Genomic DNA, 22,037 nt, shown 5'->3' on the forward strand with positions numbered 1-22,037 from the left:
TGGCTCAAAGAGCAGTTGTAGAAGTTCCAAAAACCCATCAGGGTCTGTTTTCAGTCGTGTCAGAGAGCAAGGTGTGCAAGCCATGCTGTAGACAACAACTCACTGAAGTCAGAGCAAAAGCTTGCACAGGGGAAGCGTCTTCCACCCAGTTAGCCATCAGAAAATTTTACTTACACCATAAGAGAGGTCTACAGAGTTGCCCCCATTGCTGTAGTATGACACCTCCAGACTCTTGATTTTCCCATTCTTCATGAAACCAACCTGTCAAGAGAGTCTCCTCAGTAATGTTTTCTACAAAAAGTTCTGTTTCGTGCTTCCCTCCAAAAACTGAATGGACCTCATACAGGCAAAAGCCTGACTGTCCTCTGCTGCATCATAGGAGAAGCACAGGCAGCAACTGAGGAAGCTTCCCAGTAAAGGGTCCATGTATGCACCTTAATCTTGCTTCAGAGAACTCTTCTAAAAAAGTGCCGGCCACTTGTCACAGCCACACTTTCCTTAACAGGATTTTTGCTTTGAAAGCAGCAGCAGTTGGATGGGGATTGAAGAGGAAAGGAAGTTAACAAAACAAACAGTAGTACGATAGTGTAAACAAACAGGGAAGCATCTAAGAACAATGTGATTGTCAACAGGGGCAAAGTCTTGGTTGCAAGGAAGATGGAAATATTTATGCTGAGGTCACAAGAAGGGAACCATCCGAGCCAAAACAGCTGCTGCAGGACTTTAACAGGAAAAATGCTATAACCCAGCTGACCTGATCCATTTGCAGCAGGGGAGATCAGCAGTGAAACAACCCAGAGCAGCAATTTTTTCACAGTTTCTTACTACCCTCTGATGTTTCAGGTGACAACACTGAGACAACATGCATTCATTTCATAGGTATGCATACCTTGTACCTCCCCAGGAAGGGATGTCTCCCACCACTTATCAGCATGTCCTCATCTCGATCCAGCATGCACCTTACTGGGCGGCCAGTTCTGTTAAAAGATACATTTATCAGGCAAAGCCTGAAACGCACAAAACAGTTCCTACCAAGCAAGGCTCTCCTCTTTTTTGAGAGCATTGTCTTTCCAGAGTGGCAATGGAGAGCTAGGGGTGAACTGCTTGGTTTATATATCTTCATCTTAAGAAAATGGCAAGATTGAGTAAAAAAAAAAAAATTTAAAATCTTAGAAGTTGGGACCTGTTCGTGAAAACTCTTGCGGAGACTCTTATATTAAAAAGGACAGTTTCTTACAGAGACAGATGCTAATAACTGACCAATCACTGTTTTCCAGACTATTTCTCAAGGCACTCTCTTGACTTTGCAGGAGAGAATGCCGTATGAACTATATAGCAATGCTAACTAAAGTACTAACTACCCTTCAATTTGACCTTGTTTTTTATTTGCTTATTTATTATCCAAGGAGGAAAACAAGGAAGAGAGGAGGGGTTGTCTTCATTTTCTAACAAATCTGCCTTCAACTGCCTCTCTTCACGTAAAAATATCTAGGGAATGTCATAGATGTTATTTCATAACCTCTGGGATATAAAACAGTGGTTTGGCTGGCAGAGATAAAGGAAAGAAAAAAATGCACATGCATTACTGATTATTTGGAGAAAGCAGGCGGTTTGCTCAGAACAGGAAAAATAAAGCTGATTTAAGTACAGGAGCTTCATTTTGGCTGTTATCTTCCAAAGGAATTTTATCAAATTGCTGCTGTGTTGCAAGATCCATCTAGCATTGCCAGCAAGGTGCACAGCACCCTCACCTACAAGGGCAGTATTGGGAAGGGCAGTGTTACACACAGTGCACAAATGTCATCTCAGAGGCCATGTTCACTCACAACCACAGAAACTTGCAGAAAGATGAGCCCATATCAAAACTCCAGAAACCAAAAACACATTTCCAATCTATGCTTCACAAATGGTTACAGTCTAGGTTCATTCCCTGAGCTTCTAGGGGTTTGAAAAACACGGGTTTCTGTTCAGTGGCCTGCCACCCTTCCTAGGGAAAAATCCAAAGAGAGAGTTTGAAGATGTCCTGGTTTCAGCTAGGATAGAGTTAATTTTCCTAGTAGCTGGTAGAGTGCTGTGTTCTGGATTTAGGATGAGAATAATGTTGATAACACACTGATGTTTTAGTTGTTGCTAAGCAGTGCTTACGCTAGTCAAGGACTTTTTGGCTTCCCATGCTCTGTCTGGTGCACGAGAAGCTGGGAGGGGGCACAGCCAAGACAGCTGATCTGAACTGGGCAAAGGGCTATTCCATACCCTATGATGTCATGCTCAGTCTATAAGCTGGGGGGAGTTGGCCAGGGGGCAGCGATCACTGCCTGGGGACAGGCTGGGCATTGGTCAGCAGGTGGTGAGCAGTTGCATCACTTGTTTTTCCTGGGTTTTGTTTCTCTCTCTCTCTCTCTCTCTCTCTTGTTGTCTTCCTTTTCATTACAATTTTTATTATTATTATTATATTTCAATTATTAAACTGTTCTTATATCAACCCATAAGTTTTCTTACTTTTGCTCTTCTGATTCTCTTCCCCATCCCCCTGGGAGCTGGAGGGTGAGCGAGTGGCTGTGTGGTAACTGGTTGCCAAATGGGGTTAAACCATGACAGCAGAAGAGCAGAGAAACAGTGGTGCAAGGCTGGTGTAGCAGAGTTTTGAGCAAGGAAGAGACTCTCATACCTCTATTATACAAAACAACCAGCATGGCTAGTGCTGGATTTTGAAAGGGTTTGGGGTGAAGGGAAGAGGCAGATAATTTGAGATACAAGAGTTTTCAAAGACTACCACAGCAGAGTAAGGGAGTTTTCCCCCTAAAAGCTGACATTCCCGCATAAGCTTAGCCCCTCTGAGCAGGTTCAATTCCTCCTACCAGCTAAGAGCCCATTAGACATCTCCCTTGAGAAATCCCAGGCTTGCTATAAGTTGTACAGTAACAAGACTTGAAGAGTCTTGAAAGTGTTCCAGTGCAAACGGTGCTCCAGAAAGAGGCAGGCTGGGCCAGTCTGAAAGCAAAAAGCCCTGTTCCCCACACTCAAGCTTACCTGAAGGCTGCGACAGCTACTGCAGTTGTCAAAATGGTATTCCTAGTCTCTTTTCCTCCAAATCCTCCTCCCATTCTTTTCACTCGAACCACAATCCGATTTGAAGGGACTCCCAATGCATTAGCAGCAAACTCCTAAAGAAAAACAGAATAGTGCAACATGTACAGAGCTGAGTGACGTTAAGAACTAGATACCAACACATTACATTTCTGCAACCATTGCAACAGTGCAAATACTCTGTTACATTGTAGGTCCTATTGGTCTTGCAATTGGATTTGACACAATTGGAACCAATAAGCCCAGTATTTAATTTCTGAGGTGAGAAGACGCACAGTGCTTCTGTAGACAGCATCGGATTCAGGAAGAGGCTGACATGAGGTGACGTTACCAAGACATAGGTCTGATTTAGCACAGGGTTTGACATCTGTACCACTCTGTCCATGCTCCTCACTCTATTATGAGACCTTTGGACAGTCTCGGTGAGTCAGTAAACAGGCCAAAGACACCCCATAGTGCCAATTGCCTGTCTCACAAGATGGCAGAGTTGGTATATTTAGTCAGTGTTTACACCACCTCTCTTTCTGACATGTCATTCAACAGCCATGCCTACTGATCAGCTGGCACCCTCTCCAGAAAGGGTTAAGCATGTAATCCCTGGTGACAAAAGCGTGCTGCCAACAGAAACATCTCTGTCACCTGGAAGCGGATTCAGGACACCAGTAGGATGGATATGGACTTTAGATCCCATGCCCAACTCAGCCTATGTGGTTTTTTTGATTCAAGACAAAATGGGACCAACTGTAAAACAACCGTTTATCTAGTCTGAAACTGAGAAACAAATGCCTTTTAGGTAGCAGGTCAATGAGACAGTACCTGTGTCTTCATTAGGTTTTGGGTTGACACAAAGAGTTCCATCTCACCATCTTCCCCCTTTGGCACAGCCACAGTACAGTGAGTTTCCAGATAGAAATGCTCCTGCCCACCAAGGTACATCTCTCCTAGAAAATTGAAAGAAATGCCCCAAAGATAGGTTGTCCCTGGTGTTATAAGGTGTCTCCCATCATGCAAGCTACTGCCCTTTTGACATGTGTTAAATGGCAACTATTTGCACTGCCCAGCACTGGATATCCCTAGCTCTAAAATTGACACTTCTAGTTCAATCTTTAAAAACAAAACAAAAAAACCCAGACACACCCCACCCACCCCCCCACTTTATAGAAATCTTCAGTTCAAAACACAAGTGGCTGGCATTTCAAAAATAAGCCCGTACACCATGCCATTGACCCAGCATCCCTTAACATGCAGTGTTTGCTGCCTTTCAGACTGCCCTGACACCATTGAGATGAAGGATAAAAATAAATCAAGTACAGTCTAGCTGAGCAGATCAAATACAAGGTTACAGACTTGGAAACGGGAACAAAAATAGAAACCCAAAATGCCTTAAGAACTAAGTGGGAATCAACTCTGTCGCTGCATGTGGCTCTTTCCCAAGCCATCTTACCAGGCAGTGCTGACGGTACAATTTCCAGTCATGCTACACACTATTAAATGTCAGAATCAACCTCCTTTCTCAGTCACAGCCCTGGTCTATTCAACTTCCATGAAAATTAATATTCAGAGCAATTCTCAAAATCCCATTCCTCTCTTCTTTTTATTCAATTCAGGAACAACAAAATAGCTGCCTTCATTAGGTACATCAGATAGAAATGCACATTTGCGTGAGACAAAGCCTACTCTTGTACGTAGCAGGGGCCTTTCTCTTGTCTCCTCGAGGGGGTTGGTCTGGCACTCACACAGCATTGCAGCCTTTTAAATAACCTATTCTTCCAGCTCAGAACAATTTCTGCCTTGCCTGGGACAGTATTTTCATTTTGTATAGCATAGTGTACTATAAGAAACAGTTAACAACAGCTTATGACACCTTTGAAGTGCTAGCGCCAATCACTGACTGCAGAGGAAAGTCTCAGCAATGCATACCAAAATACAACAAATGGCAGACCTGGAAATGGGTGTTTCAGTTAAATAACTCCCCACTTCCCCCACAGGGAGGTAAGGGGGGCATGCTTCTCTGTGATCTTTGAGAATAATCCCTTCACACTAGGCTTTGTGTCTGTAGCTGATTTAACTTCCCTCTCAGATCCGTAAGAGGGATACAACACCCTCTTATCAATAAATACACCGTTCTCCAAAGGTCTGATTGTTTGAGATGCTTCCTCTCAGGAGCTATTGATCGGTGATACATACACCAAGCAATGACATGGGTCTGACAGAGTATTCCAGTTCACAGATCTGGCACTCTCCCATCCTAACTCATAAAGGTTTTCAACAGTTGTTGATAATTGCTGTTTACCCATGTCTCTACAACCTGGTTGGCAGGCTCCAACTGAATGAAGCCAAGAAGCACGCCAAAAACACGCCATCCTCAAAGACAGACCAACAGTCAATGCTGAGAAAGTGTTACAGGGCAGTGACATGTTCTTCCTGATACCTACAGCCACCAGTGTTGGTGGATCAGGTTTTCAGATGCATGTATGTCCCATTTTCATAAGATACAGTTGTATACCAGGTTAAGGGAAACTGACTGTCTATAAGATTCAGACCAGACTATGTCTGGACAGGGAAAAGTTCCTATATGGATATGTTTCAGGAAAAATATCACTCTGTAGAACATTTTCTTAAGAAAAATGTGTCCTTAACATTGGAAGAGAGTATTTACGGGGGCACAGTTTGGAGCATCCAAGTCTGTTTGAAACTGAAATTAAATCTTTCACAAGCTATTTGTGTATAAACAGTTAGTTGAAACTTAATTAATTTAGCCCCGCAAGCCTTACTTTCATGAGTTCAGTATCATATGCATAAAAAGGAGGCCGATAGCTTGACTTCTTTTGTCACAAACTATCCTATTTTAAAAGAAGCATTAATGCTGATTCTCACCTTCCAAAATGTGATCAGATTCTTCAAATCCTTTCTTCACATCTCCCTTATTAATCCTCTTTATAGGCTTAAGAAAGGATTGTTTCTCAATAGCTTCCTAGGAAATATAATGACACAATAAAATTTTTGTGGATGCGGAGAGAAAACAAAGCTTCCTCTGACTGAAGAAGAAATATCCAAGATAAAAAGGACAAGAACTTATCAGACACTAACTATGGTAATAGCCAAGTGACTTGACTTAAAGCAGTACAAAATAATTTTTGACAACACAGCAATTTCACAATAAACCCCATAATTGGACAATCTTAGATTGCTCCTTGTGACCCATTTTACATTACAGACCCAGAACCTCAAGGTCTGCAGCCACTAGAGCTATGACTTACAACTTATGTTAACTATAGTCTGTGGCCCAGAAGGGCAGGGGAAGGAAAAGGAGGGGAAAAGAAAAAAAAAAGAAAAGAAGAAAAGAGACAGAAGGAGAAAACTAAATCTCTCAGACTGGATGAGAACTCTTGCAGAAATAGTTCACTTCTGAGCTAATATACAATAATCTTTCTTGGGGAAGTTTTACGAACACGTTCCACTTTTGCCAAAACTGAAGCTTTCCATAATGAAAAAACAACACAGAATGATCAAACAACAACAAAAAAATCAGCACATTTTTGGCTCCACTCTCATCTTCCCTGATTGAATAAACAACTAGAAGCCTCAGAAAAGGAAAAGTTCTCACACGTTGTTTGTGAACCCACAAATCATGCAAACAAACCAAAACCTCTGTCCACAGATGACAGTACCAATGTCTGTACTAGACAACGCAGACTTTTTGTATTTGCATGAATACAATTCACATTACAAAACACATGGTATGAAATACTGACCATTAAAAAAAATAATTAGAATCCCATGGTTCTAATTTCTCCCCAATAAGAATTACTTCATACATTTTTTTCTCATTTCTAGATGTGAATGCTGTATTAGATATTATCATTTGCTTTTACTGTCACACAAGGAAATCTTGCCAACAAGCCTTCCAGTTAAAAAAAAAAAAAAAAAGCATGATCACAAATTGTTGACATTAATTTCTTCAGCTTTGAGAAAAGCCACTTAAGGGCCGTGTCCATACAGTCAGTGGAAACGTTCGCAGTGGAGAGTGAACTGCAGTGGTCTGCAGAAATCTCAGAGAAGCAGTGCAGTGACAGAGCTAGAAGAGACATTTTTCACACCCTGTTACTGAGTGTTATAAATCAGAGAATGAAGAATGAATGAATAGATATGAAGCCAGCAGGGTCATACCAGAGAATAATGAAAGCAAGCACCTGTGGCTAAGAACGTAACTGACAGTAACCTTGTTAATTTAAATAAATTTGTGCTGAGCACAATATATCTACCAGAGTTTGGTTTATTTGTTTTAGCTTTAAATAACACAGAACAAGTTAATGGACTCCCAATCAGTACCACATCAAGGGTGTGTTCTCTTTATATTTAAATATACAAATTATTCCTTCTATCCGTATCCTACTGTACCCACAAAGACAAACAAAACGTGTGGCTAAATAACCACGCGTGAGAATGGAAGTTAACTAGACAAGCTAACTGCAGAAGCAGACCTGAGCCATCTTACCTGAATTGTGACAATAGGTTTGAGCTCTTCATACTTAATCTTCACAGCTTTAGCCGCTCTTCTGGAATGTTCTTGTGTGTCTGCAAGAACTGCACCAATGATATGACCAACACAAGTGACCTACAGGCAAGATTAGAACCCACCATCATTTAGTGTATATATATGCAGTAACTCAGAGGCTCATGATAATTCTCTTCATCTATTCCTTTTGTGCAGTTTTTCATCTGCCTGTTTCATCGGTCTATTTAAAACCGGTCAAGGGAGAACGACCACAAAAAACTTTGGACAGTAACCAAGTGAGTGAGCCTATCCCAGTGGCCTGCAGCTTAGAGGAGAACAGTGCAGATAACACAGAGGAGAGGGGCACAGGGCAAAGGGACTCAGGCCTTATTCAATGTGGCACCAAGATTTCTATTGACTCCAGTACAGTTAGGATTTATCTCTGTATGAGGTAGAGGAATTCACTGGACAATATGAGAAATCTTATCTCCTGAGCAGCGTGATTGAAAAAGGCTGTTTTTTTAACAACATACCACATCCTCAGCAAAGACAGTCTCATCATTAGCGATGCCAGTGATGTTACTGCCAGGAACATCCTTGGCGGAGACAAAACACACAAACCCAGGAACACTCTGGGCTTCAGATGTATCTACAGAACTAAAGAAAGAAAGGAGGAGAGGCAGTGTTACAATTTCTCATTTTTCTTTTTGTCAGCACTTAACAGATACCAATACATTTTCAGGCCCAATTCCCTGAAGTCTGGCTATGGAAAAGAGAAGTTTGTCACTTGAATATCATGTGAGACCAAGGCAGAAAGGGCAACATATTAGACTAAAATCATTTGGGATCTATATGATAATCTGAATCCTGACTGTGAGTCTGATCCCCAGTCTGCTTCTTTGGACTATACTGCATCATACATCTTCTCCCTAAGACATAGCTGAACTGGATCCAATCACCATGTGTACTAAAGATCCCTTAATGCCCTCCACCAAAGACAGATTGATGTTAGTGATGGTAGGCCTCCACTCTTTTCTTAGCTGCCATGATTCTGTGAAAGCAAGATTCCTCCCTGTCTATTGATAAACATGAAATTTTACTGTAGACATATATCATCTACCATGGGCTCACCTCTAGAGAAAAATGTGGCTGTGAGTCAGGGGGAAGTTGTTGAGTATCAATCACAAGGAAGCTGCAGGGTATTTAAAAGGATGCAAAAGAAATGACACTGCAGAAGACAAAAAGCTTCATGAAAGGCTTTCTTTGGTAATCAGCAAAAGAGGTATCTAATGCTTGTCTGCTTGAATCATATACAGATTTAAAACTAAGTGACAAGCCGGACAAAGTAACTAGAAAAGTGCAATATAATTTGATTTTTTTATGGAGCGCTTCATAAAAAATGTATTACAAAAGACGTTCAAGATCCTTTTGCAATATTTTGTACATTGGCCATGTAATTGGCTTGCTTTACAAGGGAACCATTGCAAATAGAAAAGCTGGAGCTTTGTTTCTGCTAACTGAATGATTTATTGTCTTCTGCAAATTGCTGCAATTTTTTCAGCATGCTTGTTTAGATTCCTGAAACTCCGATACAAACTGTGCCTGAAAGTAGCTGTTTGTGCATCCCAGTGAGCTACAGACTTTTTTAAAAAGACATTAAATGTGTGAATGAACTTTCCCACATGAACTCTTAGACAGCAGGAACTGAAGACAATGCTGTTTTTCTTTGGAAAGTTCACTTCCCCGTGCTTCTGCAGTAATGCCTCAGAAACACTCCCCTGACAGTTTCCCTTAGTTAGAAATACAGAGACAGATGATTTCTAATTTACACTTGGTGGTCAAAATCTGACTCTGGCTCTGAAAGCTTGCACTTCACCAATATTTTGACAGACAAAATTACAGGCTGAGATACTTCTGTCACCTGATGAAATATTCTACTGCTTCCTCTACAGAACGATACAGGCTTACAGCTTGAAATGTGAGTGCGCAACGCAAAAGCAAGAGAATGTGTACACCAGCCTCTAGAAAACACTGCATATTGTGGTCACAGGCATAGATATGATACCTTCTCTATTGCCTCATCTGCACTGGTAGTTGAAACAACGCTTATGTGTTTGCAGCACTCATCAATGACCACGTTGCAACACCTAAGATTTAACTCTGATGACAGAGCAATTTCTTTCATAACCTGGGAGTCGACTACATCTGTGCATCCATGACCACGATGCTGCCCATCCCGTGTTAGACCACTGTGGCAGGAAGCATTGCCTAAGGAACAAACAGCACATCTCAAGGCTATTGAGGATGACACGAGGCATGTAACGCAGAGCACCCCGCATCAAAGCAGTTGAGGGCAGGTGAGAGCCTGCAGAGCCACCACAATGTAAGCACTACTAGGGATTGCGGGGGGCAGTCAGTCCCGCAATATAAGAGCATTAAAACTCATATGAGAATGTAGACGGTATTACCTGCCAGGACAGGCATTTTAGAGTTGGTTAGTCACTATTGTTATAAGTTATGTATCAGTCATGCCCTGCATGGACAATATATTTTCAAAGACAGCTGCACTTCCAAATACTGACCTATCCACCTCGCTACAGCCAAGCACAAACAGGTCTACATGCAATAGCTGAAGCTAACTCACATAGGACTGTGATGCAGAGGGCTTGATCATAGCCAGTGCAAGCAAGCACCGTGCAAGGCAAAAGCCAGAAGACAGTACGCACACAGCTGACTCACCGGCAGGAGTGCTGTGGCAGAACTGCATGTTACAACCTAAATTTTTAGGCAGATAGGAAAGAGCATGTTCAAGCCACATGCGCTGGTTAGTGATTAAAATGACGTCTCCTCAGACATTGTGGTATTCTCCTACCCTGCTCCTTTTTAATCCTGCGTACTTGAGCATAAGAGATGGGACATGCAAGAAGGTTGCCTAGGGCTGAGGGCTTTGTGCTTCAGCAAAGCTCCAAGTTTGGTGTTAATTCCCTCATATTCCCACTGACGCAGACTTGCAAGGCAGCTGTAACATACGGCTTGCCTCCATGTAACAAAGTGCAATGAATTGGAGTTCTCACTAATGCAAAAACCTTTCCCTCACCCGCAACTTGACAGGGCAACGTTTTCTAAAGCCACCAGGCACTGGATGCTTCCAACACCTGAAACTCAGAAGCAACACTTACAGGATCTTAGCGTGGGCTTTGGTGCTGGTCACCAGCGTTAGATACAGCTCATTCTCATAGTGAGGGATGTCATCGCAGTAAACAGCTTCTCCACATGCTTGTTTGGCTGCTGAAACGTGCATCAAAGGCCGGCCCACCATATCTTCAACTGCCTGCCCCTTGGGCACTTCCTGGAGTAAAACACATGACTGACTACTACTGCTCATATTGCAGGGGACAGAAGCGTTGATGGGAGAGCAAAAGGCACCATGAGACATTCCAGTGAGACGGGGAATGGGGTGGGGCTCAGTCCTGTGGGAAAGGAAGGTAAACAAGATGGAGTGGCTACACAGAGGGGGCTGTAGAGAATGAAGTGAAGGGGATTAGGTTTTGGAAACTGCTACGGAAGAGAAGCGTTTGATGTGACAGCTTGTATGAAAGGTTCAGGTTCTGAAGCTAGCTTCTACTCTCAAAGCTGAAGAGAACAGGTCATTAACAGTGAAATAAGGAAGAAGATATATCCTGAATCTGAAGCCTGAGAGATGCAAAGAAAGGCAGGCTGTAACTAGGGAAAGCAGATGGGCAGTTTCAGTTTGGATATGGAGCTGGCTGCAGGAGGAAAGTGCTACCCACAGCAATTTTTATGAAGCTGTACACATCAGGAACAGTCTTGGGCAATGAGAGGAAAGAATATTGTATCCTAAAGCAAGGAAGGGACTGAGACCCAAATACAAGCCTCAGGAGTGGCATTATATAAGTTCATGTATTGCCCATACTCAGGGGACAAGATAAGAAGCACAGTTCGAACTACAGAAAAGCCTGGGTCTACATCATGCAGGTTCTGCTACTTACTTGGAAGAGCTGGGCATTTGCAATGGGATCTTTGTGAAACAGCTCTGTAGCACTGATGTAGTTCGAGGGGATGGGCTGACACAGATTGTTCTGCGAGAGACATATTAAAGAACAATCATCTTCCCTGCCAGTCCCTTTCTCACGTTCCCCAGTAGCCCAGGATATTCTCCATTCTCCATCTTCCAGTGAAGATAATTCATCTTTTACTGGGTGAAAGGCAAACAGGGCTCAGGCTCTGTGCAAAGAATAGCCACAGACCCATGAAAGCAGTTGTAATGCAACAAAGGGGAGAAGTCCAGGAATCCTCCCGTGAACCCACAGATCAGCATCCTTCCACTGCAACGTGGGGACGCCACGAGGAAGCAAGTGGGAAGATACACTAGTCACTGTCATGCAGGTAAGGAGTAGAGTAGCTCCAGCAGCTATTGCAACATGGATTTCGTTATCAGGTACAACTCCACTTGAATCTGAACCCTCCCCATGCCTTCCCCACCTGTATGTGCTCATACAGGTCCTCCTTCCCCATATCTGCCTTCCCTAGCAGCACTCACTGTGCCATTGTGGTTCTTGCTCAGTTTCTGAAGGACTGTCAGGTAGAACTTGAAGAAGAAGCTGAGCGTGAGTGTGCGTCGGAAATCCACCATCCCACCAGGCGCAGAAGGAGACAGATCCATCTCACCCGCCAGTAAGCGGCAGGCGTCCTGCAGCAGCTTCTCATTCCAGTCTCTGCAAGGGAACAAAGGTGACACAGAGCCCTTGCTCAGCCTTAAATATCACTGGGGCAGACTAACTCTTCTGACATGGCAGCCCCACAAGCTCTCAAGCAACAGCCACCTGTTCTATCTCTGTTTATAGCATGTGTGTCAGCTTTGCTCTCATCTTGGGCTCATGTCATCTTTTCTAAAGATGTGGCAAAGCTATTAAATAAGAGCGCAGATTTCTCAGTCCAGCTTGAAAGAAAACCAGTTTTGTAGGTCATGTCCACATCTAGCTTTCAACCACTTCAACAGATGAGTGAGTTTAGCAAGGAAATGGCTCTCTGAATGAGAGACTGACACGGATTTTTGAGGGTAAGGAGTACTGGAGCAAGCATGGCATCACACAAAATGCGGACTGCTGCAGAAGTGTAGCTACACTTCTTCCCCTTTCTCCTTCTGTGAACTATCAGAGAGGATTTAGGGTATTTGAACTGCTCCTGTAAAAATCAGCACTGTTCCATTAGACAGCCTTTCTATCACAGAAAAATTCCTACCTGCCAGTGAGCTCCTGACAAGTTTTTAGCGCCAGAACAGTGGTAGGAGCCATTCCTCCATAGCTTAATTTTATCTCCTCCACTCGGCTAGTGCCATCTTGGAACAGGACTCTCATCCCACAGGTCACAATAGCAATGTCATCCTCCCGACGGGAAGCCTGCTTGAAAGCTGAGAAGTATTCACCCTAGAAGACAGGAAAGTATTTCTTTATTCTCTACCATGGCATGCTTTGGAATATAAATATGGACAAGCTGTTAACCTGTCTCTACATGGATGAGCTATTCCAGGGAACTGTATCTGGTTGATTCATCTTGCAGATCCAAGCAGGACATGTTTGTTCAGGCAGCGCTGTATACTTTCACATGATTCAATGATTAATTCTAATATATCAGAGCAGTGGTTATCAGCCAACGTAGGACGGTGTGGGAAATGAGGTTTGACAGAGATCTGCTCATACCTGTCACATTTTTTCCGTTTCTTGAGAGGATGACCCAGGACAGATTTTTTGTACACGAACAAGCTTACAGTTCCTCAGCAACTTCTTTCTCCCAGGCTGCTAAGCTGGAAGCCTAATCAGTAAAACTCATATCCTAAACCCCTTCCCTTCGAAAGTCTTTGAGCTCTGCAAGAACTGAAATCGATAATCACAAATGCCTCACAGTTCTAGAATAGACCAGACTAATTAATATAAGACAATTTCAATATAATTCTCGGTAACTATCCTGAATCCTCTGCTGGTCTCCACAGAGTGAGGAAATTCTTTTAAATGCACCAGCAACTAGAACTCACAAAACTCAGCAGCTCTCCTATGAAGAGTGGCAGTAAACATGAGATTAACACTCTACCAGTATATACCGAGTGATGGTGTCACCCTGGAGTCACAGTACAGTCAGTTTTTCCCCTTGCCTGTCCTGCAGATTATGACAAATTGCTGTTCAGGCATCCTGCAGACTAAGAGAGGAATCAGATCCGATGTCTTTGGACAGCCCTTCTGGAGAGCTTTCTGCCAAGTTTCTTCTCTAATAGCTTAGCCAAGTGACTCTGCACAGCACAGCAGTCTGTTCCACTAATTATTTCTAATCAGAAGTGGACAGCAATTCTTTCATTATTCTAAAGAACAATTCCTCTATTGTTGGCAATGAGAACAGTTTCACAAGAGGCCCCTTTTGTGCATGGAGAACTTGTTACTGGAGATATAACTGAAGGGTGTGTTTCATTTCCTGAATTCAAGTAATTAGTGGGCAGCCAGCAGATAATAGCAGAGGAGCATCGATAGCATCCTCCCAATGAGGACATTCTGCCACTCTGCTTGTTAAACCAATTCGCTTTCAAAGAGGAGAAAAAGCAGCCTCTTCTCTTTCTGCACACTTCAGAGAAGATTTCCAATAACACGATGGCAACAAGAGGGCAATATTTGCCTTCACTCCTCGCAAGACACCTTAGTTTTCTTGGTACAGAGTCCTGTGGGAGAAAAGGCACTCACTATTTTTCCTCACTAGGAGTGCGGGTAAGGTAACCATCACATCAGCTGCCCATGTCTGCCCAACCTTTTGGTAACACAACAGAGCATGTCCCCTCTAAACTATCACAGTGAAAGCTTCTAGGTGTTAGTTATTCTTGCAGGAAAACTAAGCAACCCTTACTCTTAAGGGCTGCATATTAGGGACCTAGATTATTTTCCCCTTCTGGACAAGACGCAACACCAGGTAAGAGCACATTAAGAAACCCACAGGCTTTAAAAGATTTATAGCCAATATTCACAATTGCAAAAACATTGTTTCCATGTCAATTTTTTCATCCACCACTGTGGAATATAGAGATCAATAATGGATGAAGGTCGGAGGATACTAATTTAAAGGATGAAGTAAGAGTTCACAACCACTTTCTGTCTCTTCAGCAGGGCAAAAATTGTGATACTATGAGCTTATGATGGCAATACTGGGCAAACAGTAGGTTAAGATTGTTTTCCAAAGGTAGAAATATATAGGCATTCTGTTGTCAGGCTTTTTCTATTCGAAAACCAGTAAATGTCTATGTGATACAGAACACTATTATCATAAAAATTAAGTAACAGTGACAAACGTGATAGAGAGATGTATGCAAGGGAAAGGACATGAAAAACCGATGGTCACTAAGTGAGTAATAACGCAAGTGGTGCATAACATTTGTGAACATTAGCTGGAACACAGGGAATATTTTTATAGTCCAGAACAGAAAGAGGGTTGTTAAATAAAGGATACGTCCTATTCTAGGAATGCCTTGTTATATACAAAAAGCTAAGCAGCTTTCTTTTCTGGAATCTGTTTATATTTTATCTTTAATCCAGTGAGCTGTTTCCTTTTCTAAATACTATCTTTGCTCCGCTGCAATGCCCTTGCAAGTATAGCCTCAAAAAATCTTTATTCCCTGAATATCTTAAATATCTGACACACAAACTAGCAGGAGAAAAACATGTTACCTCCTCTCCCTTAACAGCCTCTCTGTGATGAAGCCTACCCTGAGCTCAGTCCCCCTACAGCAACACTGAATCGTGTAAACTGCTTAACTTCTTTAGTCTAATTCTTTCTGTCTTACCCTTGGTGTGACAAGTCACACCAATGCAAGAGGTAACATCAGTTTTAAACAAACATAAACCAAAAAATTCAATCTAGCTGTGTGCCTACACAGCCCTGCTTCCAGTTGTGGGGAAATCAGTTCCAGAAGGCTTTGCCTACCACATGCCAGCACCTTCAGACATCCCCTGAAGAACTTTAGTCTCCCTGACTTCATGTTTGTGAGCAAAGATCAGCCAAGAAACCATGAAGTAAAGAGTTCAAAAGTTGTTTTAGTTTTTCAGATCAATGAGCTGCATATAACTTAGGGATGAAGCCATTGCCCTGCTGGTAAACACTTGATTGTTTTGTGAAATTGCCATATGACTGTCATATGGATGGAGGAATATGGTGTTTTCCATTGACTACCTCAAGCGTGTTTCTCTTTTTGGCAAAAAGCGATGCTTCCTGCAATTATCACGAGATCAAAGAAGAATCACTCAGATGGAAAAACACCATAAATAAAATAGCTGTGTTCCTTTAATAGTTAGATACAAAAATTAGAGAGGATAGACAAAGGATTTATTGGCTCTATCCCATAATATGATAGCATTTCAAGTAAATCAGTGTTTTCCATTTATAAAGAAAACGTGTCAGTACACTGTGAATCCTTCCATCTTATAACTTGTAGCCTCAAGCCCTAAAAAGGTAAATACCTTCACAGCCATAAAATTACAGTCTGATGTTCTCAGCCTAAAGGGGAAAAAAAGAGAGTTTTACCTCTTAGACACTCTGAATCAGTTATGGTTCATGCTGCTACAGAAGAGAAGTGTTCATTGTTCTATTCGAAGGAAGCTTTGCAGGCTCATCTGAAGTTGCAAGTCGACGTTGCTAAAATGCCCTAATAATCAGTCCTTGGGATTTCAGTCTTGCAAGGCAAGGATGCAGAAACTGAACTTCCCTCTTATCTGTACACACTTTTTCCCATTTCGGTTCACAGAAATGAAGCAGGAACCTCAGGGACCTTAACTTCACTTTACTTCAGGAACTGCTAGCATCTTTGCTGTACTATTTTGCAAACAGAACTTAGACCTCTGAGAACATCACTTTGTCACCCTTCATCATTAACAAACGCACTCAAAAAGCTCCAGACAATAAAGTGAAATTTATATTTCTTGCCCTAGAAAACTTCTTTGTCTTACTGTACATCATCATAAAGCCCAGCTCCCCTTGCTTGTCAAAAAGAGCATGTTGCTATATTTTTCACAAAATAATTTACTTCCTTCCTGGTCTCCTTGGGGCTACATAAGCATTTTGAGGTCAGTCACCACGGAAAAAAGTGCCTAACATTGAAAATAACACTCATATAACAGCATTTTAGCTCCACAGACATTGAAGTCTTTTCCTACAAGCTTACCTTCTTGCTGTAGGGTATTTCAACAGAGAGAAGTATTTCTTCAGGCTTAACTATTGTCTTTCTGTATCCAGTGAAAAACTTCTCGTCCATCACGATAGTCCTTTTGCCCTCTGTAGAGCAAGGAGAGATCAATGGCGGATGAATGAACAGCTCAGATTAAGAATGGCAACAGTATGTGTGAAGAGCCTTCAACCTACACAAATCACTCTTGATATGATATCAGTTTTCATTTTTCCACCCTCTTTCACCAAATCAGGAAGGATTTTTTCAGATTTACTTTGGTCCTTGTGGAATCTATGACAACTTCTGCCGAGATACAAAGTTTTATTTGCACAGGAACTGATCAAAGAGACCTCCCTCCTTCTTTATCTAATTAAAGCTGAACTTCCAGGTGAACCAGTTTCCAACATCCAAATGTAATTCCCTCTTTCCCCTTTCCTTAGCCTGCACACGAACCAGTACAAGTCACTGATCAGACAGTCCACTTACTTCAAAGATCCTATTTCAAAAGAATTCTTCCTAAGAGCAAATACAAATTGAGACGTTTGGCTTCATAGAAAAAAAACAAAACAAAACAACTTTCAATCTTTATCTGAAAAATCCACAAGAATCAAAGTATGATAGTGACAGAAACAAATGTTTTTCCACAAACAGACATCTTCAACCAGCTCTTCATAAGGACGTGTCTGTAAGTACATATGCAGTACCAGAGATTCATTTTGGCACAGAAGTTCAAAATTCTTTAAGAAGCCAACCTTAGCCTTAGGACTTCAGCCTCAAAAAGGGCAAAACCCCTGAAGACTTAGACTAAGCCTGTTTTAGGTAATGTTAACTTCCACTTTCAAGTTCTGACCTGACCTAACAACCCATGGCAGAGGACTGTCGACTATCCCACTCCCCTCAGTGCCACAAGGAACTGTAAGTAACTTACCATTTGATACCAGAGTCAGTTTGCTTCCACTTGCCATTAACACAGGATTTAAGTCAGAAATTGGGCTTGCTGTCATTATGTTCCCACCAATAGCCTAGAGTGATAATATATGCATCACATAAATATTAAAAAACCTGAAGATAGGGCCATAGCATCTTGTAATCCTGCATTACTTCATACACAGTGCACTAGAGGTTAGCTCTGCTTGAGTTTTCTTTGATAAATTCTTTTTGCTCACTCAGCAATTTTAGGCCTTTAATGAAGTGGGAAAACGTAAAACCCATGAAATCAGTTGCTGACCCAGTCAATACTAACATTTGCCTGAAACAGTTTTAGGAACAGTCTTTGGGTAATGCATCAAAACAACCTTATGCTTAAACAACGTATGCCCAACAATGCCAAAATTCAATCACTGTAGCTGCAATTAAGGGAAGATCCATGAAAGTATAAAGCATCTTTTCAGTAATATTTAGGAACCCAATTTTTTTGGCTGCAATACAAATGTATGGGCACAGTATCTTGTGGAACAAAATCTTGTACTTGATGGGTTGGTTCATCTGCTTGCTTGATATTTTTCTCTTTTGGTATACAGAGTTTGAACACACCGAACTCTTCTCCTTTCCCTTTAAAACTAGAGGAAAGTTTGCTGGATCTGATTCATTAACGCTATGACTACCATAGTTGTGCTGGCAAAAATCTACACGCCTGCTTCTTTCAAGTTTGTCCAGCACTCTACATATATTTTTGTTAAATTAGTCAAATCTCACTACAGTTTCCCCCACTTATCCTGATAAGAGCAGTGGAAGACCTGGACAACTGCCATGTTTCCCTTGCTTGCTAAATCTGCGATATCAGTGTAGAACAGACACCAGCTGAGGCCCATGTTGCTATCCGTTCCTGGGGTTGGTTTACGTGTACTAGCTTCTTTGCCTAGGTTTGCAAATGTTCTCGTGTGAGAAGCACAAGGGACACCAGCATTGGATGAGGCAGGCCAGCTCCTCAGACTGAGCTTTCAATTCCAGTTCCTGATGCTCCTGAGTCACTTACAGCAACATTCCTGATCTGTGGCCCTGCAAACCACCGCAGCTGTTCAAGGACAGCCTGGAAGACCTCTGTTTTGTAAGGAGGAAGCTCTGCCACTGCTTTTCTCAGCACCTCCTCTACTGAGCTCAGGGTACAGGCAGCGCCGAAGGTGACCCCTATAAACAAACAAATGAAAAGAATTGTTGTTCTCCCAAATGTCAATGTACAGGAGAATGGTTATAACTGTGTCTACAAAGCCTAGATGCCACTCAGTTTAATTAGACAGCACGGTTTAGAGAAGATGTTCAGTCACACTAGACTATTTTGTATGCACTGCATGTAAACATCACTCCCTCAGAATAAAATTGACCTTTAAATCACAGCTCATGGTAGTACTGCCTCTCACATGACACTAACCCACCACCCTTTTGCCTCAGTGCGTTATGAACGATATTGCCCTCCTATAGGTATTAGTTTGTCCTTTGAGAAGTGAACTCCACTCCTCTCTAGTTTCCACATCTTAAACATGCTACCAGGCATTGGGCCACGTGCACTAAATTGTCCTAATTAGTTCTAACTATTTGTAAGGTTGACCTGTTTCCACCATGAAGAAAAGTGCAATACTCCACTTAGTCACTTAGACTGTCAAATCCAGCATCTTTCCCCCAGGTACTAATTTTAAAATCTTTCTAAATGAAAAGATTGCCCATTGAAACCCATTATTAATCCAGTTAATATATGTAAAACACCACACATCATACAGCTAAAATGTCTAATATACCTTCTAGTGAAAGCCCTCATCGATTCTCAAATTATTTTTACGTATTGCTCACTTGATTCCCTGCATGGGAGAGGCATTAATGCATACAGAAAGCAGTTTTTAATCTGGGGATTTTCCTTCGTATCCTCTTTATTGTTCCGTGGAGTCCCCGCTCACTTCAGAGGCATTCTGCCTCTTTTTTCCTCACCTGTCTCAGTGTGCTGAACAGCGTTCATTTCAGAGATCCACGCCGGTGCTATTATCACTGGATACAACATGTTCTTCAACCTCATCTCAATACCTTAAGGAAAAGTAAGAGTCCTTCAGTTACAAACACGCGGTAGAGAGCCTAAGTTAACTGTTTCCCAATGAAATGGCAGCAGGCCTATTAAAGCATCAGTTCATTGACCACCTGTTACACAAATTATATAAGGTCGCAGAGATACCAAACTACAAGCTGTTTTCCACTAATACCAGAATTCTCATAAGGAAGTTTTAGAGACTCTTTGCTAGGCTTACAATAACCTTAAATACACTGTTTAGTACTTGTGTAACCTGGCTATTGTTGTACATAATCCTTCAGGAAAGAACAATGAATACAATGAACCATACAAAGTTTAGGGATTGTCTCCTGAACCAATTGCGCAGGATAACAGAATTGCTAAATAGGCCTGAACTCTCCTCCTCAGCACTTATGTTTGCAGAACTATATCTTTGGGGGGAAAAAAAACAGTAAGATTTCAAGTCTTGAGAGTTTACTCACTGAAATCTTTCAAAACCCAGGTTTCACGACTGAATTCATTTGATTATGAGGACATTTTACCCTGTGCCGCCACCCCCCTCTTCTCAAAATTCCACAAAACTAGCACAAAAGCTCAGAGGTTTAGATGAGCATTTTTTTTGCCTGACACAGCAAAGAACAGGGAAAAACATTCACTGTGAGATTAATCCACCAGAGAAGAAAATTTGTTCCTACATACAACCTGAAGATTAAACAGCTATTTAAGAGCAATGGCATGAAGGAGGTTTACATTTGTACTGTTGTCACAAAATACTCCATGGGAAGTTTTCCAACTGCTCATAATGAGCATCAGCTCTTCCTCTTACCCACTTCCGTGTTCCCCACAACGAGCTTGGCATGGGGATACTGGGATTTGAGAGCCACCAGTTCCTTGAGAGTTGTAGGCTGGATCCACATCACACGCTCGCCTTTGAAACACAGCTGTTTCTGCTGTTTGTTACTCTGAGTCTGCAAAAGTGAATTCAGACAAAGCTCAGACCCTACGTTAAGCCAAGAATTCCTACTCACATGCTGCCTATGCCAGGCCAGGCTCCATCTCAGTCAAGTTACTGACAGGTGGCTGTGATACCCACACTGTTGTTGGCAGTTAGCCATTCCCCATCCTTCCTCTAGCAGTGAAGAGTCTTTTTCATGCTGACAAGTTTTCCCTTCCCGATATTGCCAGGTACATCCCGCTGCCACATCTCCCTCGCAAGACCTCTGCCAGCAAGCTCCATCCAACCAAAGTTTGGCAGATGCCTGTGGCTTCAGCCATCTTAGAAGTAATGCCTTTTCCATTCTAATCTCACTGCAAAAATGTCAATCTGTAGCACTGTTGAATTTGAGTTACCAGCTGTAAGGCCAGATTCTGGTTCCCTTTTTAATACCTTCGTCCAGTTACTGAAGAAAACAGACTAACATGGCTGCCTCCCAGCAACATCGTATCAACCTTTAGGCAGGAGAACGTCTTAGAGAAGAAATAGAGGGGACCTATCTCAAGTTAAATATATATTATGCTATGGTCTATGAGAACCTACTGATGCTGTAGCTCATTACACATTTAGGCTGGGTGCAGCAGCAGAACTAATGATTGAATTTCAGTTATTTGTTAAATGTGAAGGAACCTGTAAACACGCCACGTGCTGGACTAGATTCCTGGCTGGGACACATTTGCTTGGTGGAAAACTACCCCAAAAAAAAAAAAAAAAAAAAAAAGACAGGAATGAAACATGGAGAGAAACTAATCTCACCTAACTTTTGATGTCAGTGTGAGCCAGCCAACTTCTACTCCTGCTACACTGAGTGGAGAGAAGTTGGTGCTTTTGGGAAGTCGTCTAGTTGACCAACTACATCCCATAGCTCCTACACTATAAAGGGAGCACAGGGTGATTAGCTCAGATATGGCTGTATTTAATGTAGAAGTTCACATCTGACCTAGTAAACTGAAATCTAGACGTCAGCAACTGTTCCACCCCTGGATAGGCAGTGACTGGAAAGGAAGGCAACCCAAGAGCAGGCATGTATGGTAAGAAACAGAGAGGAAAGCCAGCCAGCTGGGGCAGGCACTCGGCCTGCATATCTTTTAAGCCACCCTGGCTTAAAAGCCTTCCCTTTTATAAAACAGGGAAGCGTTCATGCCCACACATCTTCCTTTATCAGCAGCCATCTTTTGCGCTGCCATTTCCTCAGGACAGAGATGCTGCGGACACTCAAACCCTGCGCAGAACGAAACCAACAAACCACATA

The 22,037-nt window shown here is 42.2% G+C and overlaps 1 protein-coding gene across 2 annotated transcripts in view; it reads right to left on the minus strand.

The window, feature by feature from the left end:
• XDH (xanthine dehydrogenase) overlaps window positions 1–22,037 on the minus strand; it is a gene marked incomplete at its 5' end in the record, with an annotated part of 50,536 nt that overhangs the window by 12,049 nt on the left and 16,450 nt on the right. For both annotated transcript variants that reach the window (XM_082305556.1, XM_082305555.1), the window contains 16 exons: window positions 175–261; window positions 890–977; window positions 3,031–3,164; window positions 3,904–4,028; window positions 5,965–6,061; window positions 7,586–7,705; window positions 8,119–8,242; window positions 10,765–10,934; window positions 11,596–11,685; window positions 12,147–12,321; window positions 12,848–13,032; window positions 16,797–16,906; window positions 17,728–17,821; window positions 18,775–18,926; window positions 19,719–19,811; window positions 20,618–20,759. In XM_082305556.1, coding sequence (XP_082161682.1) covers window positions 175–261; window positions 890–977; window positions 3,031–3,164; window positions 3,904–4,028; window positions 5,965–6,061; window positions 7,586–7,705; window positions 8,119–8,242; window positions 10,765–10,934; window positions 11,596–11,685; window positions 12,147–12,321; window positions 12,848–13,032; window positions 16,797–16,906; window positions 17,728–17,821; window positions 18,775–18,926; window positions 19,719–19,811; window positions 20,618–20,759 — 1,986 coding nt within the window. The remainder of the gene's footprint in view (window positions 1–174; window positions 262–889; window positions 978–3,030; window positions 3,165–3,903; window positions 4,029–5,964; window positions 6,062–7,585; window positions 7,706–8,118; window positions 8,243–10,764; window positions 10,935–11,595; window positions 11,686–12,146; window positions 12,322–12,847; window positions 13,033–16,796; window positions 16,907–17,727; window positions 17,822–18,774; window positions 18,927–19,718; window positions 19,812–20,617; window positions 20,760–22,037) is intronic.

Source organism: Platalea leucorodia (assembly GCF_965183815.1).
Source record: "Platalea leucorodia genome assembly, chromosome: 3".
In the NCBI taxonomy this organism is placed as follows: Eukaryota; Metazoa; Chordata; class Aves; order Pelecaniformes; family Threskiornithidae; genus Platalea; species Platalea leucorodia.